Here is a 16268-nt window from a genome sequence, read left to right as displayed (position 1 = left end):
TCGAAAGAAACAACAATGCAGTGTTTATTTTATACAGTTGAACTGGGCACATAGTAAAGTAAGCTATAAAAATTCCAAATAGTTATCTCTAAAGGAAATCCTTGGTTTACATGGTTTTACATATTAATTACTCTGGAAAGTTTCTGAACTCTGTTTAGTAGCAGATCTCCTTTCTTGATAGTTTCTTGGTACTGCCAGTTCTTGCTATCAGGTCTATAAATAAATTCAAGAAAAAGATGGCATTATTTACCAGTCACATTACTGCATAACCGTAGTCGGCCTGCTTTTAAAAGGATGCCCCTTATTCTGATACACAGTGATACACAAACTTAACAGTACCTGTTGGTTTCCACTATTTCATTTACTTTATCTATTTTGCAGTGTAGTCTCCCTGCAGCAATAAATCTGGAGAGTTCCCTATAATCAAGAGGGGGGGGAAAAAGGCATTAGTGTTAGCCTCATACAGAATTGTTAAAAAACATAAACTGCCCTAAATACATGTTTCCACTCTCTCCCAAGGGGACATTTAGTTTGCTTCCAGGCTGAGCTATTGAATACGCAGTAGCCGAGAAGATCTTGGCATACTGCAGGCTCCTCTGCGAAGATGAGTACAAAATTTCCTATTTAGTGAATGAAATTATTCGTAAGCACATCTTTAAAGCTCCAAAGAAAAGCCTGGAGGGAGAGAAACAAATGGGGCAGGGGCATGTGATACAACAGGAGCAGATCATGCTCTGGATTTTCAAAATCCCTTCTGAGCATGGAGGTGAAAAAAAAAGCTGGCAAATTATTTTTAAGACCTAAGAAGATGCCAGGCTAAATTAGGATCAGGAATGAACAGATGATAGTAGTCTGGTTGTGAAAAAGGTCTTTCGGAATACCTATACAGTCATGACCCCAAACCTCAAACTGAAGCTATCTAGAACATGGTCAGCGGGACTAGCATTAGCAATGAAGCACGGTCAGAGATCGTCTACCAACACAGAGGGAAAAGTAAATGCTTACAGATGTACAAAAGCTGAAGACTTTGCAATGCTACCCAAGAGAATAAATGGAAAGATGGCTTCTTTAAAATAATCTACTTGTAATAGAATAGCTCAACTTAAATACAAATTATATGACAGATTACTTTCCCAGATGCTAAAACATCCTGATCCTAGCATATGAACAACAAAAAAGAGACTGAATCTTAACAAATCTGACAAAAGTGCTGAGAATGGTATTAAGGCAACTAACTGTGACAAATCCCCGAAACTATATTTAAAGACCCCCTGATAAACCTGGTTATTATGTAAAGAGAATTTCTACATAGGATACCAAGTCACACACTAAATGACAACATGGACAGAAGATAAATTACCAAAAAAAAAAAAACCCAAAAAACAACCCACAGATCAAATGGCTCATTAAAATGTGGGCAAAGTTATATACACAAGGGAGATCCATTTTACTCATTAAAAATGCAAATCAAAGCTGTAATGCCATCATACTGGGGAGAAGAAAGTATAATGCAATGCTGAGGGATATCTCCCACTTACAGAAGAGTGAGTGATACAATATGCAAAGGAACTAAACGTTATTATTGAATCTTGGTAGAAAGAATTAGCATTTTTAATAAGGAAATGTATAATTTTGGAAAAGCTGGTTATGAGCTTCAAAGAGCTTGAAAGCTGAAAAAGCTATGCTATTGGGAGATAGGTACAGACAGATACACAGGTGGCACATTTACTCTCCCTCAAAAATCTATCTGATCCAACCACTGGTCTTTTTCAACTTTTTTGGGTTTTCTAAACTCACTTGTGTTCGTTTTGCAAAGACTGAAATAGTTGCATTTCCAGAGGCAGCTGCTAACCCATTTACAACTACTACTCCGGCGCTGAGGTTCACACAGAAAATTACACCGAATGTAACCACCGGCAGCCTTAATGGTTGTACCCAAATCTATCCGGGAACCTCTGAAAGCAGCTCTGACTTACACACGAGCTCTACAGACAAACTCCAGAATGCCCTCTGCTGAGGTTAGGACAGACTCCTCAACCCCAGAGCCTGACCGTGGATACCCAAGGTGCTTGTCACTCCCAGCACCCCCAGATTTCAGAGCCTCACTTACCTGTGCCTGGACTGGTGGGGCAGACTCCTCAGTCTGGCATTCAGAACCCTGCTTGTCTGTTTCTGAACATAACGCCACACCACACCCTCCTACGTTTTTTGTGCTACTGCTTCCACCGAGAAAGCCCCCTATTCCTTACCTTCTTAGGGAAATCTTAAAAATGCAATGACCTCAAGTCTAAAGGCGCACAAGGAGCCATCTGTGTCCGTTTCTCAGGCACTTGAATCACACATACTGACTCCCAGGTATGCTCACTCTGAACTCTACACCCCAAGAATAATCTGGGCGCAGCTTCCCTGCTGTTTACAACAACAAAACTTAACTGGTAAGTCCCCAAGTTTGCATGCAGGTCCCATTTCCCTGCTTTAGATCCAAACCACCTGTCCTCTCCTCTGTGCCAACTGAACACATCCCACGTTTGCTCGTCCTGCCAGCAGGGAGTATTTCCCCAAGCCTGCAGCATGGTGCCACGCACACAGAAGGTACGCAGTAAGGATGAACGGAGTACTTACTGAACAAATAACCTAAAAACCAGATTTGCATCCCAGGTTTCAAGCAGAAGACCTACCAACACACAATGGTGTAATGCAGATCGCGGGTAACCTTAAACCTGTCAACAGAGTAGTGTTTACTCAAGTAATGGCCCCTTCCCATTCTCCAACAATATCTAAGGAAGTGGAAGAGTGATGGAGAATTATGTTCAAAATTACTAATTCAGACCCTTCTTAAAGGGAGGAATAAAAAGGATCCAGGAAGGGGTGCCTGGGTGGCTCAGTCCGTCAAACCTCCAACCTCGGCTCAGGTCGTCATCTCGCGGGTTCAAGCCCCGCCTCCAGCTCTGTGCTGACACCTCAGAGCCTGAAGCCTGCTTCAGATTCTGTGTCTCCCTCTCTCTGCCCCTCCCTTGCTTGTACTCTGTCTCTCCCTCCCTCTCTCTCTCAAAAATAAACATTTAAAAAAAAAGAAGGATCTAGGAAAAACCCAGATGTGAATTGGGTGTCAGAAATTTATTTCTAGGTAACAACTAGAGCTCTGTGTGTACATACAACTTTTGCCTTTAGAGCCGGCCTGCAGGCATGAAGGAAAAAAGTCACATACCATCTGAAATACACCATCCAGAACTCAGGTCACCGTAATAAGTTGAACACTGCAGTATGTCTAATGGCACATTCCTGCTGCTTTTCTGCACCTTATCCACAATGTCATTTTGAGCCTCAAATAGCCCCCAGGTAGCGAAGGCTGGATCACCTCCGTGGCACAGTTAAGAAACTGAGGAAGGGGCAGAATCAGACCAAGGCCACATAGCTATTCAGTGAGAAAGCTAGAAGCAGCCAGGCCAGCCCTGGTTTTGCAAGCACTACTCACCACAGTAAGCCACCCCTTCAGTGAGTCCTGAACAATCACATTCTTAGTGGACACCACCCATTCCAGAAACCAACTCTGCTGGGCAGTAGTTACCAGATTGGAATTTCACAAACAAGTTCAATTCAGAACTAAAACCAACCTAGGCATACCAGCCTTCTATTTTGGTAACAATAATTTTTAAAATGCAAACAAAACAATCACTGCCTTTTTTCTTTCAAAGGAAGAGTATAAGGGGATTTCTGATAGTGACAGCTCAATAGAGGAGCTCAGGTCATACTGAAGATCTGTGTCTCTCACCCAGATGTAAACATTAGCTCCAAACAAGCCTATAAGCAAATATGCATGCTGAAGCAAGTAGGGATGGAATGTACCAGTGGCTAAAATTTACTTTGAAATGTTTGAAACCTAGGATATACAGATACAGAGTAAACCAGATACAACAAAATGGTAACGATACAATCAACACTGTAACCCCTTAGCACTTCCTACAGATGTGAAATTTTTCATAATAAACCAGAAAAATCAAACCCCTAAAATGAGAATGTTCTTTTTTAAATGAAATATAGCATGGTTTAACTTTACCATCTTGTTCATTGTGGGCCACTGAAAACTATCACCAACATTTATAAGACCTGTATTTGGGAAGCACTGATCCAGATACTCTAAGGACAGCACATATTCTGAATGTGTACTCCTCCCACACCCTTGTCCAGGCCACCACCTATTTCCTCCATGAGCTACTGTACTGAACGGCCAGCTCAACTAGCCTCCCTGTCCCCTTGCAGTCTAAGACACAGCATGAAAACGTATCACTCTTATGCGTAACATCCTCCAGGGGGCTTTCCACAGGGCCTAGATTAAAACCGAAGCTCCATACCATGGCCTACCAGGCCCTGCACAAACACGTATCTGCCTGACTCTCCCACAGCTCCCCCACCCCACCCCCCCGCCAACACTACCAATACACTGCAGCCAAACACATCTTTCTGTTCCATTATCTCCACAGATTCATTTCTATCTCAATTTACCTTATGTATTGATTTGCCTACCAGCTAACTCTCCCCATATAAAGAGTATTAAAGTCCATAACGACAAGGACCTGGAACAGTGCCAACCATAGCATAAAGGCTTAGCAAGTATCTGATGAATCACTGATTCAAGGGCTAAAAGTCCCATTTTTAACAACTAATGTGACCGGAATAGCAGCAGTAGCCAAAAAACCTGAGGCATTAGCAGAGAAAGTAGGATCTTAATGTGAGGTCTAAGAAAGGCATCAGAGTCATTACTATAGCAGCAACGTAGTCCACAGAGAAGGAACACAATACTGTTGTAGTAATAACTGGTCCTAACAACCTTTCGCAAAATCACTTAACCTCTCCACAACTTGATATCCCCATCTGTTACTAAAAGGGGCATATCATGAAGGCAGAAATAACAGATGACTGTTTTGATAATATTTAGAGAAAAACTTTTTTTTTTACAATTGAGGGAAGCAATGTCCATTGAGAAAATGTACAAGTTGACACATAACTTCAAGGGATCTATATTAACATAATTGTTAAACTTACTGATCAATGAATTCCACACCAACACCAAAGGCTTCTGCCATATAGCCAAGAGTTAATGACCTATAGGATTCCAGCAGCTGGCTGTATGCATGAATTCTCATTTCTCTTACATAGTATCGATAATGAGGAGCAAAAAGCCAGTCCTTTTTCATTTCCTGTTCCACAACAGCTGCAACAAATAAGATGACAAATTGTAAGAGAGAAATCAGAGACCATGTTTATAACATAAGAATTAATAGCTTTGAATCTAAGGAGCTCTTAGAAGTCACTAAAAGTGGTTAAAATATATATATGGGATATTAACGAGCAATCCACACAAATTATTTTACTACATAGTTACTGCATCACTGCTCTGAAGAGTAAGGACACGGCAGTAAACCAAAAAGCCAAGACCCTGCTACCACAGAAACTAAGTTTTCAAAGAAGAGAGAGAAATGAATATACAAGACATTCTTAGAGAGTAATAAATTCTGTGTAGAAAACAGAAGAGCAACGTAACAGTGACTAGGAGGCCTTCCTGTGGTTTGGGGTGGACAGGGAACCCCTCTGAGGAAGTGGCCAAACAGCAGGAGGCACAGAGCAATGCAAATAATGCAGAAGTCCCAAGGCAGGAAGAGCCCAGTTCGGCCCAGAATAGAAAGGAGGACAGATTCAAAACACAGCAACACAGAGACAGATATGGGGAGAAGAAAGGTAAGCAAGACCAAAACAATAAAAAAATGTACTTATGTTTCTGGCTTTAACAAGATGCAAATCCCTGGAGAAGGAGAACTGTTTTTTGTTTTGTTTCTTGGTTTGGGAGGTTTTTTGGAGGCAGGGAAAGGGAGATTCACAGTGTTCATGTGGATTCCCCTCTTAGACATCCAAGTGAAGATATCAAGGAGACATTCAGGCATGGGTCTGGCGCTCACTGGGAAGTTTGAGGCTGGAGACATGAATTTGGAAATCACTGCCATCCAGATGTACTTGACAGAATGAAGACGGGGACAAGAGCAATGACCAAGTCTGAGGCAGTCACTAAGAGGTCTGACAAAGGATACGGTGGTAGGTCTGGGGAAAACAAATGTGTGTTATCGTTCAAGAGAACAAAGATGCGGGCATGATGCAAAGGCTGGTCAACATCAAAGGAGAGAAGGATGAGTGAAGCAATGCGTGGTTTAGCAACATGGAAATCAATGGCCCTATAACAAGATAATGCTTATTCACATGAATAAAATAAATGCATAAATATCAAGTCATTATGTTGTATAGGTTAAACTTACACAACATGTCCTATCTCCATAAATCTGGAAAATACAGCAAGAAAACCCAGGGAAGAGACAGGGAAGCTAACTGTTCGTCAGGATGGGTCATATCCATAAGCCGAACATAAAACATCTTCTGTCATTTATGTGCCATTTAAAAGAAGACTGAAGAGTTAAATATAAACTATCCCTGGAAACAAGAAATGAATAAAATATCAACATAATTATTTTCCTCCTCTCAGACTGGTTAGCAGTACGGGGGCAAGAGGCCAGGCTCTCTTAAAATGATTTAAGTTGAGAGTAGAAATGGTTTATACATAAAATAAATCCATGGGGACATAGAATATAGTCAATAATGTATTAACTTTGTATGGTGACAGATGGTAACAAGATTTATATGGTAATCATTTCACAATGTATATAAACATCAAGTCACCGTGTTGTCCACCTGAAATTGACATTGCATTTCAGTTATACTTCAATAAAAAAGTGTAAATGTAAATTGGCAGAGTATTTCTGGAGGGCAACAGTGATCAAGATGTATTGTGTTTATACTTTGTAAAATTCACTTTCTTGGGTTTCTTCCTAAGGAAATAAGTGGAAATAGAAAAAATGAATTATAAGAGAATGTTCAAAACAAAGTTGTTCACAATAGGAGAAAACTGTAAACAGCGTAATTTTTCATCAGTAGAGGATGGATTATGGCACATCCAACACGCTGAAACAGAAGGTCTTTTAAGAGGGTAACCAGAACGTCCAAGGAGCTCCACGTGTTTGATTTGCCACCACATATGCAGTGTCTGATACGTGACAGCTGCTTACAAATACTGACTCAATGACCAACTATTTTTATAGAGACATGAAAAGATATTCACGTTATACTGAGAAGAGAAAAAAAAGCGACTTAGAAAACAGCATGTAAAACACACCCACGTATGTTTAACGATGGTGTTACATGCTTGTATCTCTGGACACAAATGTCCCTGAAGGACACATTTGAAACTTGAGAGCAGCAAACACCTCTAGAGACAGGACCCTGGCAAGCATCAGTTAGGGAGACCCATTTTCTTCTTTAAATAACATTGTTTGAAATTTCTCCACGCGTACGTACAACCTTGGGTTTTTTGTTATGTTGTTTTCCATTTCTTCAAGTATGTTTGAATGAATAAAAGATTTGGAAAGATCTATAAAATGGTTCTCTCTGGAAGAATTTGATGAGTGAACACAGGTATGGATGTGGGAATAGGATTTTCTCTATTTTTAATTTTAAAAACAATCATATATTACCTAGAAAAAGATGCAGTTTCCTTTTTCAAATGAAATATTTTAAAGCACACACACTATGACCATCTGGAGAAGCAAAAAAGGCTCATAAAACCCAATAAACCCTACATGTCTCACTATACTAGAGAAGAAATGGTACAAATAATGACTTTGTCATCAAAGAAAATTTAACCATTCTTCTGCATCTAAAGTATCTGGGCAACATATTAATCTGGTAGAGATAAAAACTGTTATCCACAATGTATAAATAAAAGACTGATTAGGGATGGGGAGCGTAGGAGGAGGTTAATACTTTAACCAGTTTCCAAAGCCATCAATTTCCTATACAACGACAGTATTTTTCCTCACTTTTCTCTTAAGTTATTGATTTAATTAACACAACAGACATTTGTACAGAGTACTTACTAATATACAGGCAATGTACTGGTAGTCAAGTTCATTACAAAGATTAAAAAAAAAAAAAACAAACTCCCAACAATTCTAGTTGGAAGAGACAAACTAAGAAAGAACCACAAAGTAATGTGCTCTTGTAAAAATGGGGCATATGACCAATAAGCACACAAGAGGTTCAACATCAGACAGATCAGAGAAATGTCAAAACCACCAGATAGCACTTCACACCCGCTAAGATGTCTATAATCACAAAGACACAGTAACAAGTACTGGACGTGAGGAAACAAACTCGCACAGGCTGCTGGTGGAGACTTGAAATGATACAGCTGCTTTGGAAAACAGCTTAGCAGTTCCTGAAATATTAATCAAAGAATTACCACATGATCCAGGAGTTTCACTACTAAGTACATATACACACGAGAGAAATGAAAACAAAGGTCTGCACGAAACACACACAAATGCCCATCACAGCCAAAAAGGAGAGACAACCCAATGTCCATCAACTGATGAAGGGGTTTTAAAAGTGTAGTATATCCATACAATGGAGTATCATTCAGCCATAAAACTAAATGCAGCACTGGTAGATGTCACAACAAGATGACCGATGAAATGGGCAACAGAAACCAGGCACAAAGTGCCACATATATGTGACGCCATTTATAGGAAATGTCAGAGTAAGAATATGCAAATCCATGGAGATAGAAAGATTAGTGGTAGCTGGGGGAGGAATGGGAAGTGACAGCTCAATGCTTCCAGATTTCCTTTCAGGGTGAAGATATTTAGGAATTCATGACGACTGCACAACTTTGTCAATAAGGCCACCAAATTTTTCACTTGAAACGGGTGAACTTTATGGTATGTAATTTATTTCTCAGTAAAAAAAGAGGAAGGGGCGTGAAATAAGAGCTCCTCAGGAATGCAGGGGAGGGATTCATTCTGAAGAGGGGAAAGGCCCCACATTTGAGCGCAGTAATGACCAGGAGACCCACAAGCATAAAAAAGGAAGAACGATAATTCTGCAATACAATCCTGTGTGCAAACACACCTGAGTATGCATGAGAAGATGAAGCCAAGCAGGAAACAGATCATGGTAACGGCCCTGTTCCCACGTCACATAAGGTAAGTAACATCAATTCTCAAAAAGCAGCCTAACTTTTAATGCATAGAGAAAGCACTCCACAAACATCAGGCCAAAACCCACTTCAAAAATCGAACAAGCATTAGAGTCCCATCCCCACCCTTAACAATTCTCGTGAAGGCTATCTATTGAAGCAAATACTTTCTGGAATTTGCTGCATAAGCAAGAAAATGTATCAATGCCAAGTTCTTCAAGTTTCAGGAAGATCATTTAGGAAGGACCTTTGGGTTGACTTGATGCAAGGCAATTTTTTTATCATCTTAGTATTTGTGCTCAACAACAGAAAACCAAATGACCACAAAGGAATGGGGACGACAGGAAAATCAAGCAGATTTGGGTAGGATCATTTAACTACTTTTGGAGGGATACCACAAGTACTTCCACGAAATTATTTTCTTAACTCACAGCCCTTGAAAATGATTTGCAAATCAGCCAAAGATTTACATACTGCATAAAGAATGACTCACTGCTGAATTCAAGGCTCAATTAACATTAACCCAACAGGAAATGAAGGATTCCCTCACATCTTTCCCCATAAAACTCAATACTTGTAACTGACTATGTGCTCACTTCTGACTTCTACCCCCTTAAGACTCTAAATCAGGGAGTCTACCAAACTTCTTCATCAGAGGGCCAGACGCTAAACATTTTGAAGCCACTGACAGGCACAAAGCCCTCTGTCACATATTCTTCTCAGTTCTTTAAAAAAAAAAAACATTTTGTTATTTTTTTAGTTCTTTAAAAAAAATTTTAAACGGGTGTCTGGGTGGCTCAGTTGATTAAGGACGTGATTCGACTTTGGCTCGGGTCATAATCTCACAGAGATGGAGACCCGCATCAGGCTCTGTGCTGGACTGATACCGAGGCTGCTTGGTATTCTCTCTCCCCCTCCCCCTTGCACATGCGCACTCTCTCAAGATAAATGAACTTAAAAAAAACTTTTTTCAAACAAACCTTTAACGGTGTGAACATCAATCTTGCCTACTGGGCTATACAAAAACAAGTCATAGTCTGCTAACCCCACTCCCTAAACAAAAGGGGCAAAACATTAGCCACACCGATCGAAGACCAGCAGCTACCTGCGCAGTGTTTTTCACATATATAAAAAGTCACCTTAGTTATCTGCACACCGAATCAAGATTAAGACGAAGACAGACAACCGACATGAGCAACTGAACTCTATCCTTACCTAACGACTGGAAGAAAACCGAGTAACGACATTCATAGAGGGAAAACAGATACTGCCGAACTGCTGGAAGGCTGTGCAACACCTCCAGGATCTCTGCTCCTTTAATCACCTAAAAATTAAAAAGAAACAAACACAAATGTGTGCTTTCGTGAGTACTTAAGTTAGAGAAGCAGGGAGTAGTTTTTAAATAGGAGTATTAAAGATGTAGTCGTTACCTTTTCCCGGAGATCAGGTCTTTCTAAGGCAATCATGCTGACATAGACAGTGTAAGTCACAAAGGTTTTATAATCCATAAGTTCATAGGATGTAAATGTTGAAACTGTGTCAAGGAAGAGTTCAGCTGCCTGTTTGAAATCACGAATAGCCACACAGTAAAGACCTTGATATACTTTTAGGCGGTTTCTCCTGTCCCAATCTCCTCCTTCCTCTATTAAGCTATAAATAAAAAATAGTAAGGTCACAATCTGGAAATAGACAAGGCCACTTTTTATCAATTTTGTGTTATTTTCAAAGAGAAAACAACAACTTGAATCAAAAGAAAATATTTTACTAAATAAGTACTTGAATTATTTGACCAATTTATTAGTTGTAAATAAAAGAGGCAAATTTCTTACATCGGTTTCTTATTTATAGCATAATTGAGAGAGAATATATCCCCAGCATCAAAGAGTACCTTTTGGCCTTCTCTGTGTTTCGTGTGATGAGATCATTATCCATATAAAATAAGCCAATCCTAAGAAGATAAAACACAATATCCAGTCGGTGACCCAAGGCCACGGTTTTGTCATATGTCTTGCGAAAGGCTGTCAGAGCACCCTCCTGTCAAGAAAAGCAAGGCAACAGGTGAGAAAAGTTGAAAGTTTCAAAAACTATCAGCTGTCTGGAATTTTCTTAACAATGGGTAGAAGGAACAGGTAGGAACAGGGATAAAATAACTTAGGCATAAACTGATAATTGTCGAAAGTGGGTGATAACTACATGAAGGTTCATTGTACTTTTCTATCCACTTGTATAAAAAATACATCAAATATGCCTAAACATATACTCAACATTCTAAAAAATAATGTAAGAAAAATAGTCACAATTTAGTCACAATTATTTCAGTATTCTTTGCTCCACATTTTCAGTACTTTTCCCCTTAATTATACTATACTACTTTATTGTAAATGACCACACTACTTAAAAGGTTAATAGAAACTTTCCCTAAATCATTGACTATGAAAATACAAAGGAATGTTTATACAATTTTGTGTTAAAGCACTGTGGGATGAGATTTTTTTTTTAAGTTTATGTACTTTGAGAGAAAGAGAGCATGAGCTGGGGAAGGATGGGGGAGTGGAGGAAGAAGGGGAGAGAGGGGGAGGGAGAGAGGGGGAGAGAGGGAGGGGGAGAGAGGGAAGGGGAGAGAGGGAGGGAGAGAGAGGGGGAGAGAGAGGGGGAGAGAGGGAGGGGGGAGAGGAGGGGGCGAGAGGGAGAGACAGAGAATGAATGAATGAATATCCCAAGCAGGCTCCAATGCCAGCTGGAAACCCAACGCAAGGCTCAAATTCACTCACCGTGCGATCATGACCTGAACTGAAATCTAGGGCCAGAGACTTAACTGACTGATCCATGCAGGTGCCCCTAAGATGTTTCTACTGCTTTAAAAATACCAACATAAATACAATCATTTGTCTATACTTGGTACTTCTTTTTTTTTTAGTGTTTATTTTTGAGAGAGAGAGAGCATGAGCATGTGCACAAGACGGGGAGGGATCCCAATCAGGCTCTGCGCTGACAGCAGAGTCCGATGTGGGGCTCAAACTCATGAACCCTGAGATCATGACCTCAACCGAAGACAGGGGCTTAACCCACTGAGCCACCCAGACACCCCTATACTTGTACTTCTTAGTATGTGTCTGGCCTTGTTTTATGTAATTATAAATTACACCTCTTAAATTAATAATAGGGGCTAGCAAGACAATAATGGGCACAGCCAGCACTCAGATCTTGGTTTCTAAGTACAACTCTCTTCCCACCCTGAGAAACAGATGATTCCAGGTTTGGAGAGTAAAAATAACAGGTGAGTCTGTAACATCCTCTCATGTGAGAAAATAAGGATGACTAATGAGATGTCAAACAAAAAAAACCTTCTTGAAGGAGTTTCCACTAACCCATCTGTAACAAAATGAGCACCATGAAGAATAAGGACTGCAGTCAATGGTAACACAGTGAATAATAAAAACCCATTAAGTAAGAGTAAATAACATATTAAAAATGAGAGCAGGGGCGCCTAGGTGGCTCAGTGAAGTGACCGACTCATGATTTCGGCTCAGGTCATGACCTCAAGGTTCCTGAGTTCAAGGCCCGAGTCGGGCTCTATGCTGGCAGTGCAGAGCCTGCTTAGGATTCTCTCTCTCTCCCTCTCTCTTTGCCCCTCCCCTGCTCACGCTCCCCCCCCACCCCCTCAAAATAAGCAAAAACACATTTTTTAAAAATCAGAGTAAACAGGAGGGAAAAAATGAAAAGTTACTTAATAAGCATGGAAAATGATAGGAGCACATCACCAAGGGATAACCCCTGATGTTGACTCAACCGTGTCCTTGTTGAAACTCCTCAAATCTAGAATCAACAGCTTTAAGTTGCTCACTCACACGTAATAACGTACCCTCTTTAAAACCAAAGCACATCACACAACTGGGAAAACCACACAAACTATCAGCTATTTTTAAACTCTTCTGATTTTTCCAAATTTTTAGTGACCACATATCACATTTACAAGAAGAAAAAACTTGTTTTAAGCCTAAAATAACAATAACCCTGGTCATTAACATTTAAGCACTCTTTGCCGGGTACGAAGCTAACCTCTCTGCCCCCATCTTTAACCCTCACTAAGTACAAACTGTCGTTATCCCTATTTTACAGATGAGGAAATGGAGGGTCCAGTAAATCATAATTACTGAAACCAGAACTCTAACCCGGCCCATCTGATCCAAGAATCCACACTCTGACACTTTTTTATACTGATGCCACGACATCTGTCATCTAAATACTTCAGGAGGCACAACTTAAAATTAATGACATTCAAAGCCCATCCTCTTACCCACTATTAACACAGCTGCTAAATTAAAAATTCAAAAGGTCTAACACCTGTAGGTATTTCCTCTCATGCACTGACGGGAAAGAAATCAGGTTGCCTGATATGTGGAAAAACTGGCCATATATATGAAGACAAAAATCCTTCCCTGTCCCAGCAATGTCATTTCCCAGAATCCTCTCGAGAGAACATGAGCATATATACACAAGGAAGCCCATTGAAGCAACCAGCACAAACAGCTGAAAAGAACATACACGTCCACTATTGGCTGAAGGGCCAAGGAAACAGCCCTACAGTGGACTACTAGCTAGGAATTACCCAGAATGAGCGAGAGTTGTGTACGTTAACGTGGAAAGATCACGACGTAATGCTGAATGAAAAAGTAAACAAGACAACATGGGTGCCCTAACGGCCCACTTATTTAAAACAATTTTTTAAAGTAGTTTCTCCGGGGGTTCAAACTCACGACCCTGAGACCAAGGGTCACATGGTCCACGGAGCCAGCCAGAAGCCCCCAAAAAGTTTTTTTTTTTTTTTTTGAAACACTATCCTACCCAGTTTCTACAGGTACATTTACATGACTGTAATAAAAGGAGTAAAAAGGTTACCTGTCAGGAGGCAGGGAACAAAGAAAAATCAAATAGAACTTCAGCATTAAGTGTAACGTTCAGTTTCTTACAAGGCGACTCTTACTTACATAAAGAGTAATTTTTTAACTCCTCCAAAAGAGCCGATGCTTTCCAAGCAAGATGAGAAAGAAAGGTGCACTACTGGGAATGATCCCACGGTTGTCGAAGCGGTACACAACAACGTCTGCACCTGTACTTCCGTGTTTAATGGCACTCCTGACAGACTGGAGCAACAAAACTTTCTCTTTACTCACTTTTGTGCTCATTCACGAGGCCAGGTAAGCACATTACCTTTGTATTTTAACACGGATGTTAATTTTTTAAGTGAGACGTTATTACCCTAGAAAAGTGCTTATCTGCGGCTATACAAGGTGGGGGGGGGGTGCGCGGGGGGACCACCTCGGCTCACCTTGTCACCTATCCGGCACAGGTACTCGGCCTTCGCCATCATGGCATCCCGGATTTCGCTCTCTCCCAGATTCTTCTCTGCATCTTCCAGCTCCTCGTCCAAACGTTTCAACTCTTCCTCATTCGCCTTCTTCATCTTACTGAGCAGGTCTGTATCCATCTGCCAGTCGAGGGATTTGCACAGGGCTTCGTAATAAGGAGCCATGTCTGCGAGCCAAAGAGAGGGCCGTGACTTACGAGCGGGCGCCCCTGGTACCCTCAGGTCCGTGCCCACCCCCCTCTTCGTCTCGCACGAGCCGCTGTCCTCCCCGTCACCGGGAAGGAACGGGACAGACCCCGGCGAAGGGCCTGGCGAAACGTAAACGCCTGCTGCTGGGAGGTTGGCATCGAAGCCAGTCCTGGCTGGGGACAGGGCAATCCTGTTTGCCTCCGGCCGGCTTCTGTTCCAAAAAAGCCTTCAAGCAGCGGAAAGAGGCCAGTTTGTGCACACGCGCCGCCAGGCCTGTTCAAGGATACAGAGCCCAGGGCCAGTGCCTGTGACGCACGACTCCGCGACCCCAGACTTCCCCTCCGTGCGGACAGCTGGCCCCTCTTACAGGACCGCCCCCGCCCAGGCCTAGCCGCTGAGGACGGCAGGTCCCGAGCCCTTCTTCTGTGCCGGGCACGCAGCTCGGCACCTCGGCACTCCCGCCCAAGCCGCCTTCAGAGGGGAAGGGCCGCCACACACGCAGACCCCTCTGACGGCACGGCGGCAGGGCCCCGAGGGCACCCCTAAGGGAGGGAAGGTCCTGAGAGCCCGAGAAGGCGAGCCTGGTCTCCGGGGGCCCGTCACGGGGCGCCCCGAGCCCCTGCGGGGAAAATGCCCGCGGGCTCCGGGACGCGGGGCCAGCCCGGGCCTAGGCCGCTGACTCGGCGCTCGCGCGGGCCTCACTATTATCCCGGACGGCCGCCATCAGCTCGTCGCGCACGGCCGCGTCTCCGCGGTGCTCGGGCAGGCTGAGCAGGAAACGGAGCTGCGCGATGCGCAGATCGGGGTTCTTGGGCAGACCCTCCTCCTCGAGGTTCTCCAGCGGCATCTCGGCGGCGGCGGTAGCGGCTGAGGGCGGACGGCAACTCGGCGCTGATCCGCGGCGGCTGCGGCAGCGGAAGCGGGAGGAGTCGGCGAGCGCGCCCGGCAGCCTCCGGCCCGGCTTCCGGTCCCGGGTCAGCCTCCGCCAGCGGCGTCCTCTGCTGGACGCGCTACGGAACACCTCGCCCGGCATGAGCGCCGGCGCCCCCGTGTGGTCCCAAACGGCTTTCCCTCGCTCTAGGCCCCCTAGAGTCCCTGTATGCTAGAGGCCCGACTCCCAAGTTCGATTTTCCAAAAGTCTCCCTCCCTCGCTTTTTAGCTAGTGTACTTTTCATTCCGTTCCTAAGTGACAGGAGCTGGCAAAGTTTTTGAAAATATCACCACCACCACCACCATCATCATCGTCAATAACAGCAACAATAAAAACAGACACCAAAATTTGTGGCATCCGTACTCTGCCCGAGGAAGGCTGTGTATCAGGGGAAAAACCTCTGTCCACAGCTGCAAAACCCATGTTCTTTCCTCTAGTCTAAGGAAATGGCACTCCGAATTCCAGCCTTAATACAACGACATTAACATTTTGTTTTTGCATCATTTAAACCATTGCACGCCTGCATTTTCAGCCTTTTTGTTCATGTTGCTATAGGGTCTTCAGACTCGGTACTAGTTACATGAAATTCCATCTGGTGAATTTGCCATAATTTACTTTTACTCTTCCCTCCATGACAGGTACCTCTAGGTCGGCCATGGTTATTGTTTTCCTACTATAAAAACTGAGATGAGGCGCATGGGTGG

The 16268-nt window shown here is 42.7% G+C and overlaps 1 protein-coding gene across 1 annotated transcript; it reads right to left on the bottom strand.

Annotated features, from left to right (window-relative positions):
• On the bottom strand, positions 1 to 15568 carry PSMD6 (proteasome 26S subunit, non-ATPase 6). Its single transcript, XM_027039166.2, has 8 exons — positions 15336 to 15568; positions 14406 to 14611; positions 10965 to 11110; positions 10507 to 10726; positions 10292 to 10400; positions 5044 to 5212; positions 340 to 417; positions 1 to 213 (listed from the first exon to the last, which is right to left on the bottom strand). Exons 1-8 carry the CDS (start codon positions 15478 to 15480, stop codon positions 117 to 119), a joined length of 1170 nt encoding a protein of 389 aa, XP_026894967.1. The 5' UTR covers positions 15481 to 15568; the 3' UTR covers positions 1 to 116.
• Between the last annotated feature and the right edge of the window lie 700 nt (positions 15569 to 16268).

The sequence above is a fragment of the Acinonyx jubatus genome, chromosome A2, assembly GCF_027475565.1.
Source record: "Acinonyx jubatus isolate Ajub_Pintada_27869175 chromosome A2, VMU_Ajub_asm_v1.0, whole genome shotgun sequence".
In the NCBI taxonomy this organism is placed as follows: Eukaryota; Metazoa; Chordata; class Mammalia; order Carnivora; family Felidae; genus Acinonyx; species Acinonyx jubatus.
Note: the sequence above shows the minus strand (reverse complement) of the source record. Positions and strands in the feature narration are given on the sequence as shown.

What these genes read in the sequence shown, in the direction of transcription:
- PSMD6 (XM_027039166.2), bottom strand. Translation starts at nt 15,480, where the DNA reads ATGCCGCTGGAGAACCTCGAGGAGGAGGGTCTGCCCAAGAACCCCGAT. An exon ending in TGTGCCGGATAGGTGACAAG is followed by an intron (nt 11,111 to 14,405) that starts GTGAGCCGAGGT and finishes TTTTCTTGACAG; the next exon opens with GAGGGTGCTCTGACAGCCTT. An exon ending in GAAATAGTGGAAACCAACAG is followed by an intron (nt 214 to 339) that starts GTACTGTTAAGT and finishes ATTTATTTATAG; the next exon opens with ACCTGATAGCAAGAACTGGC.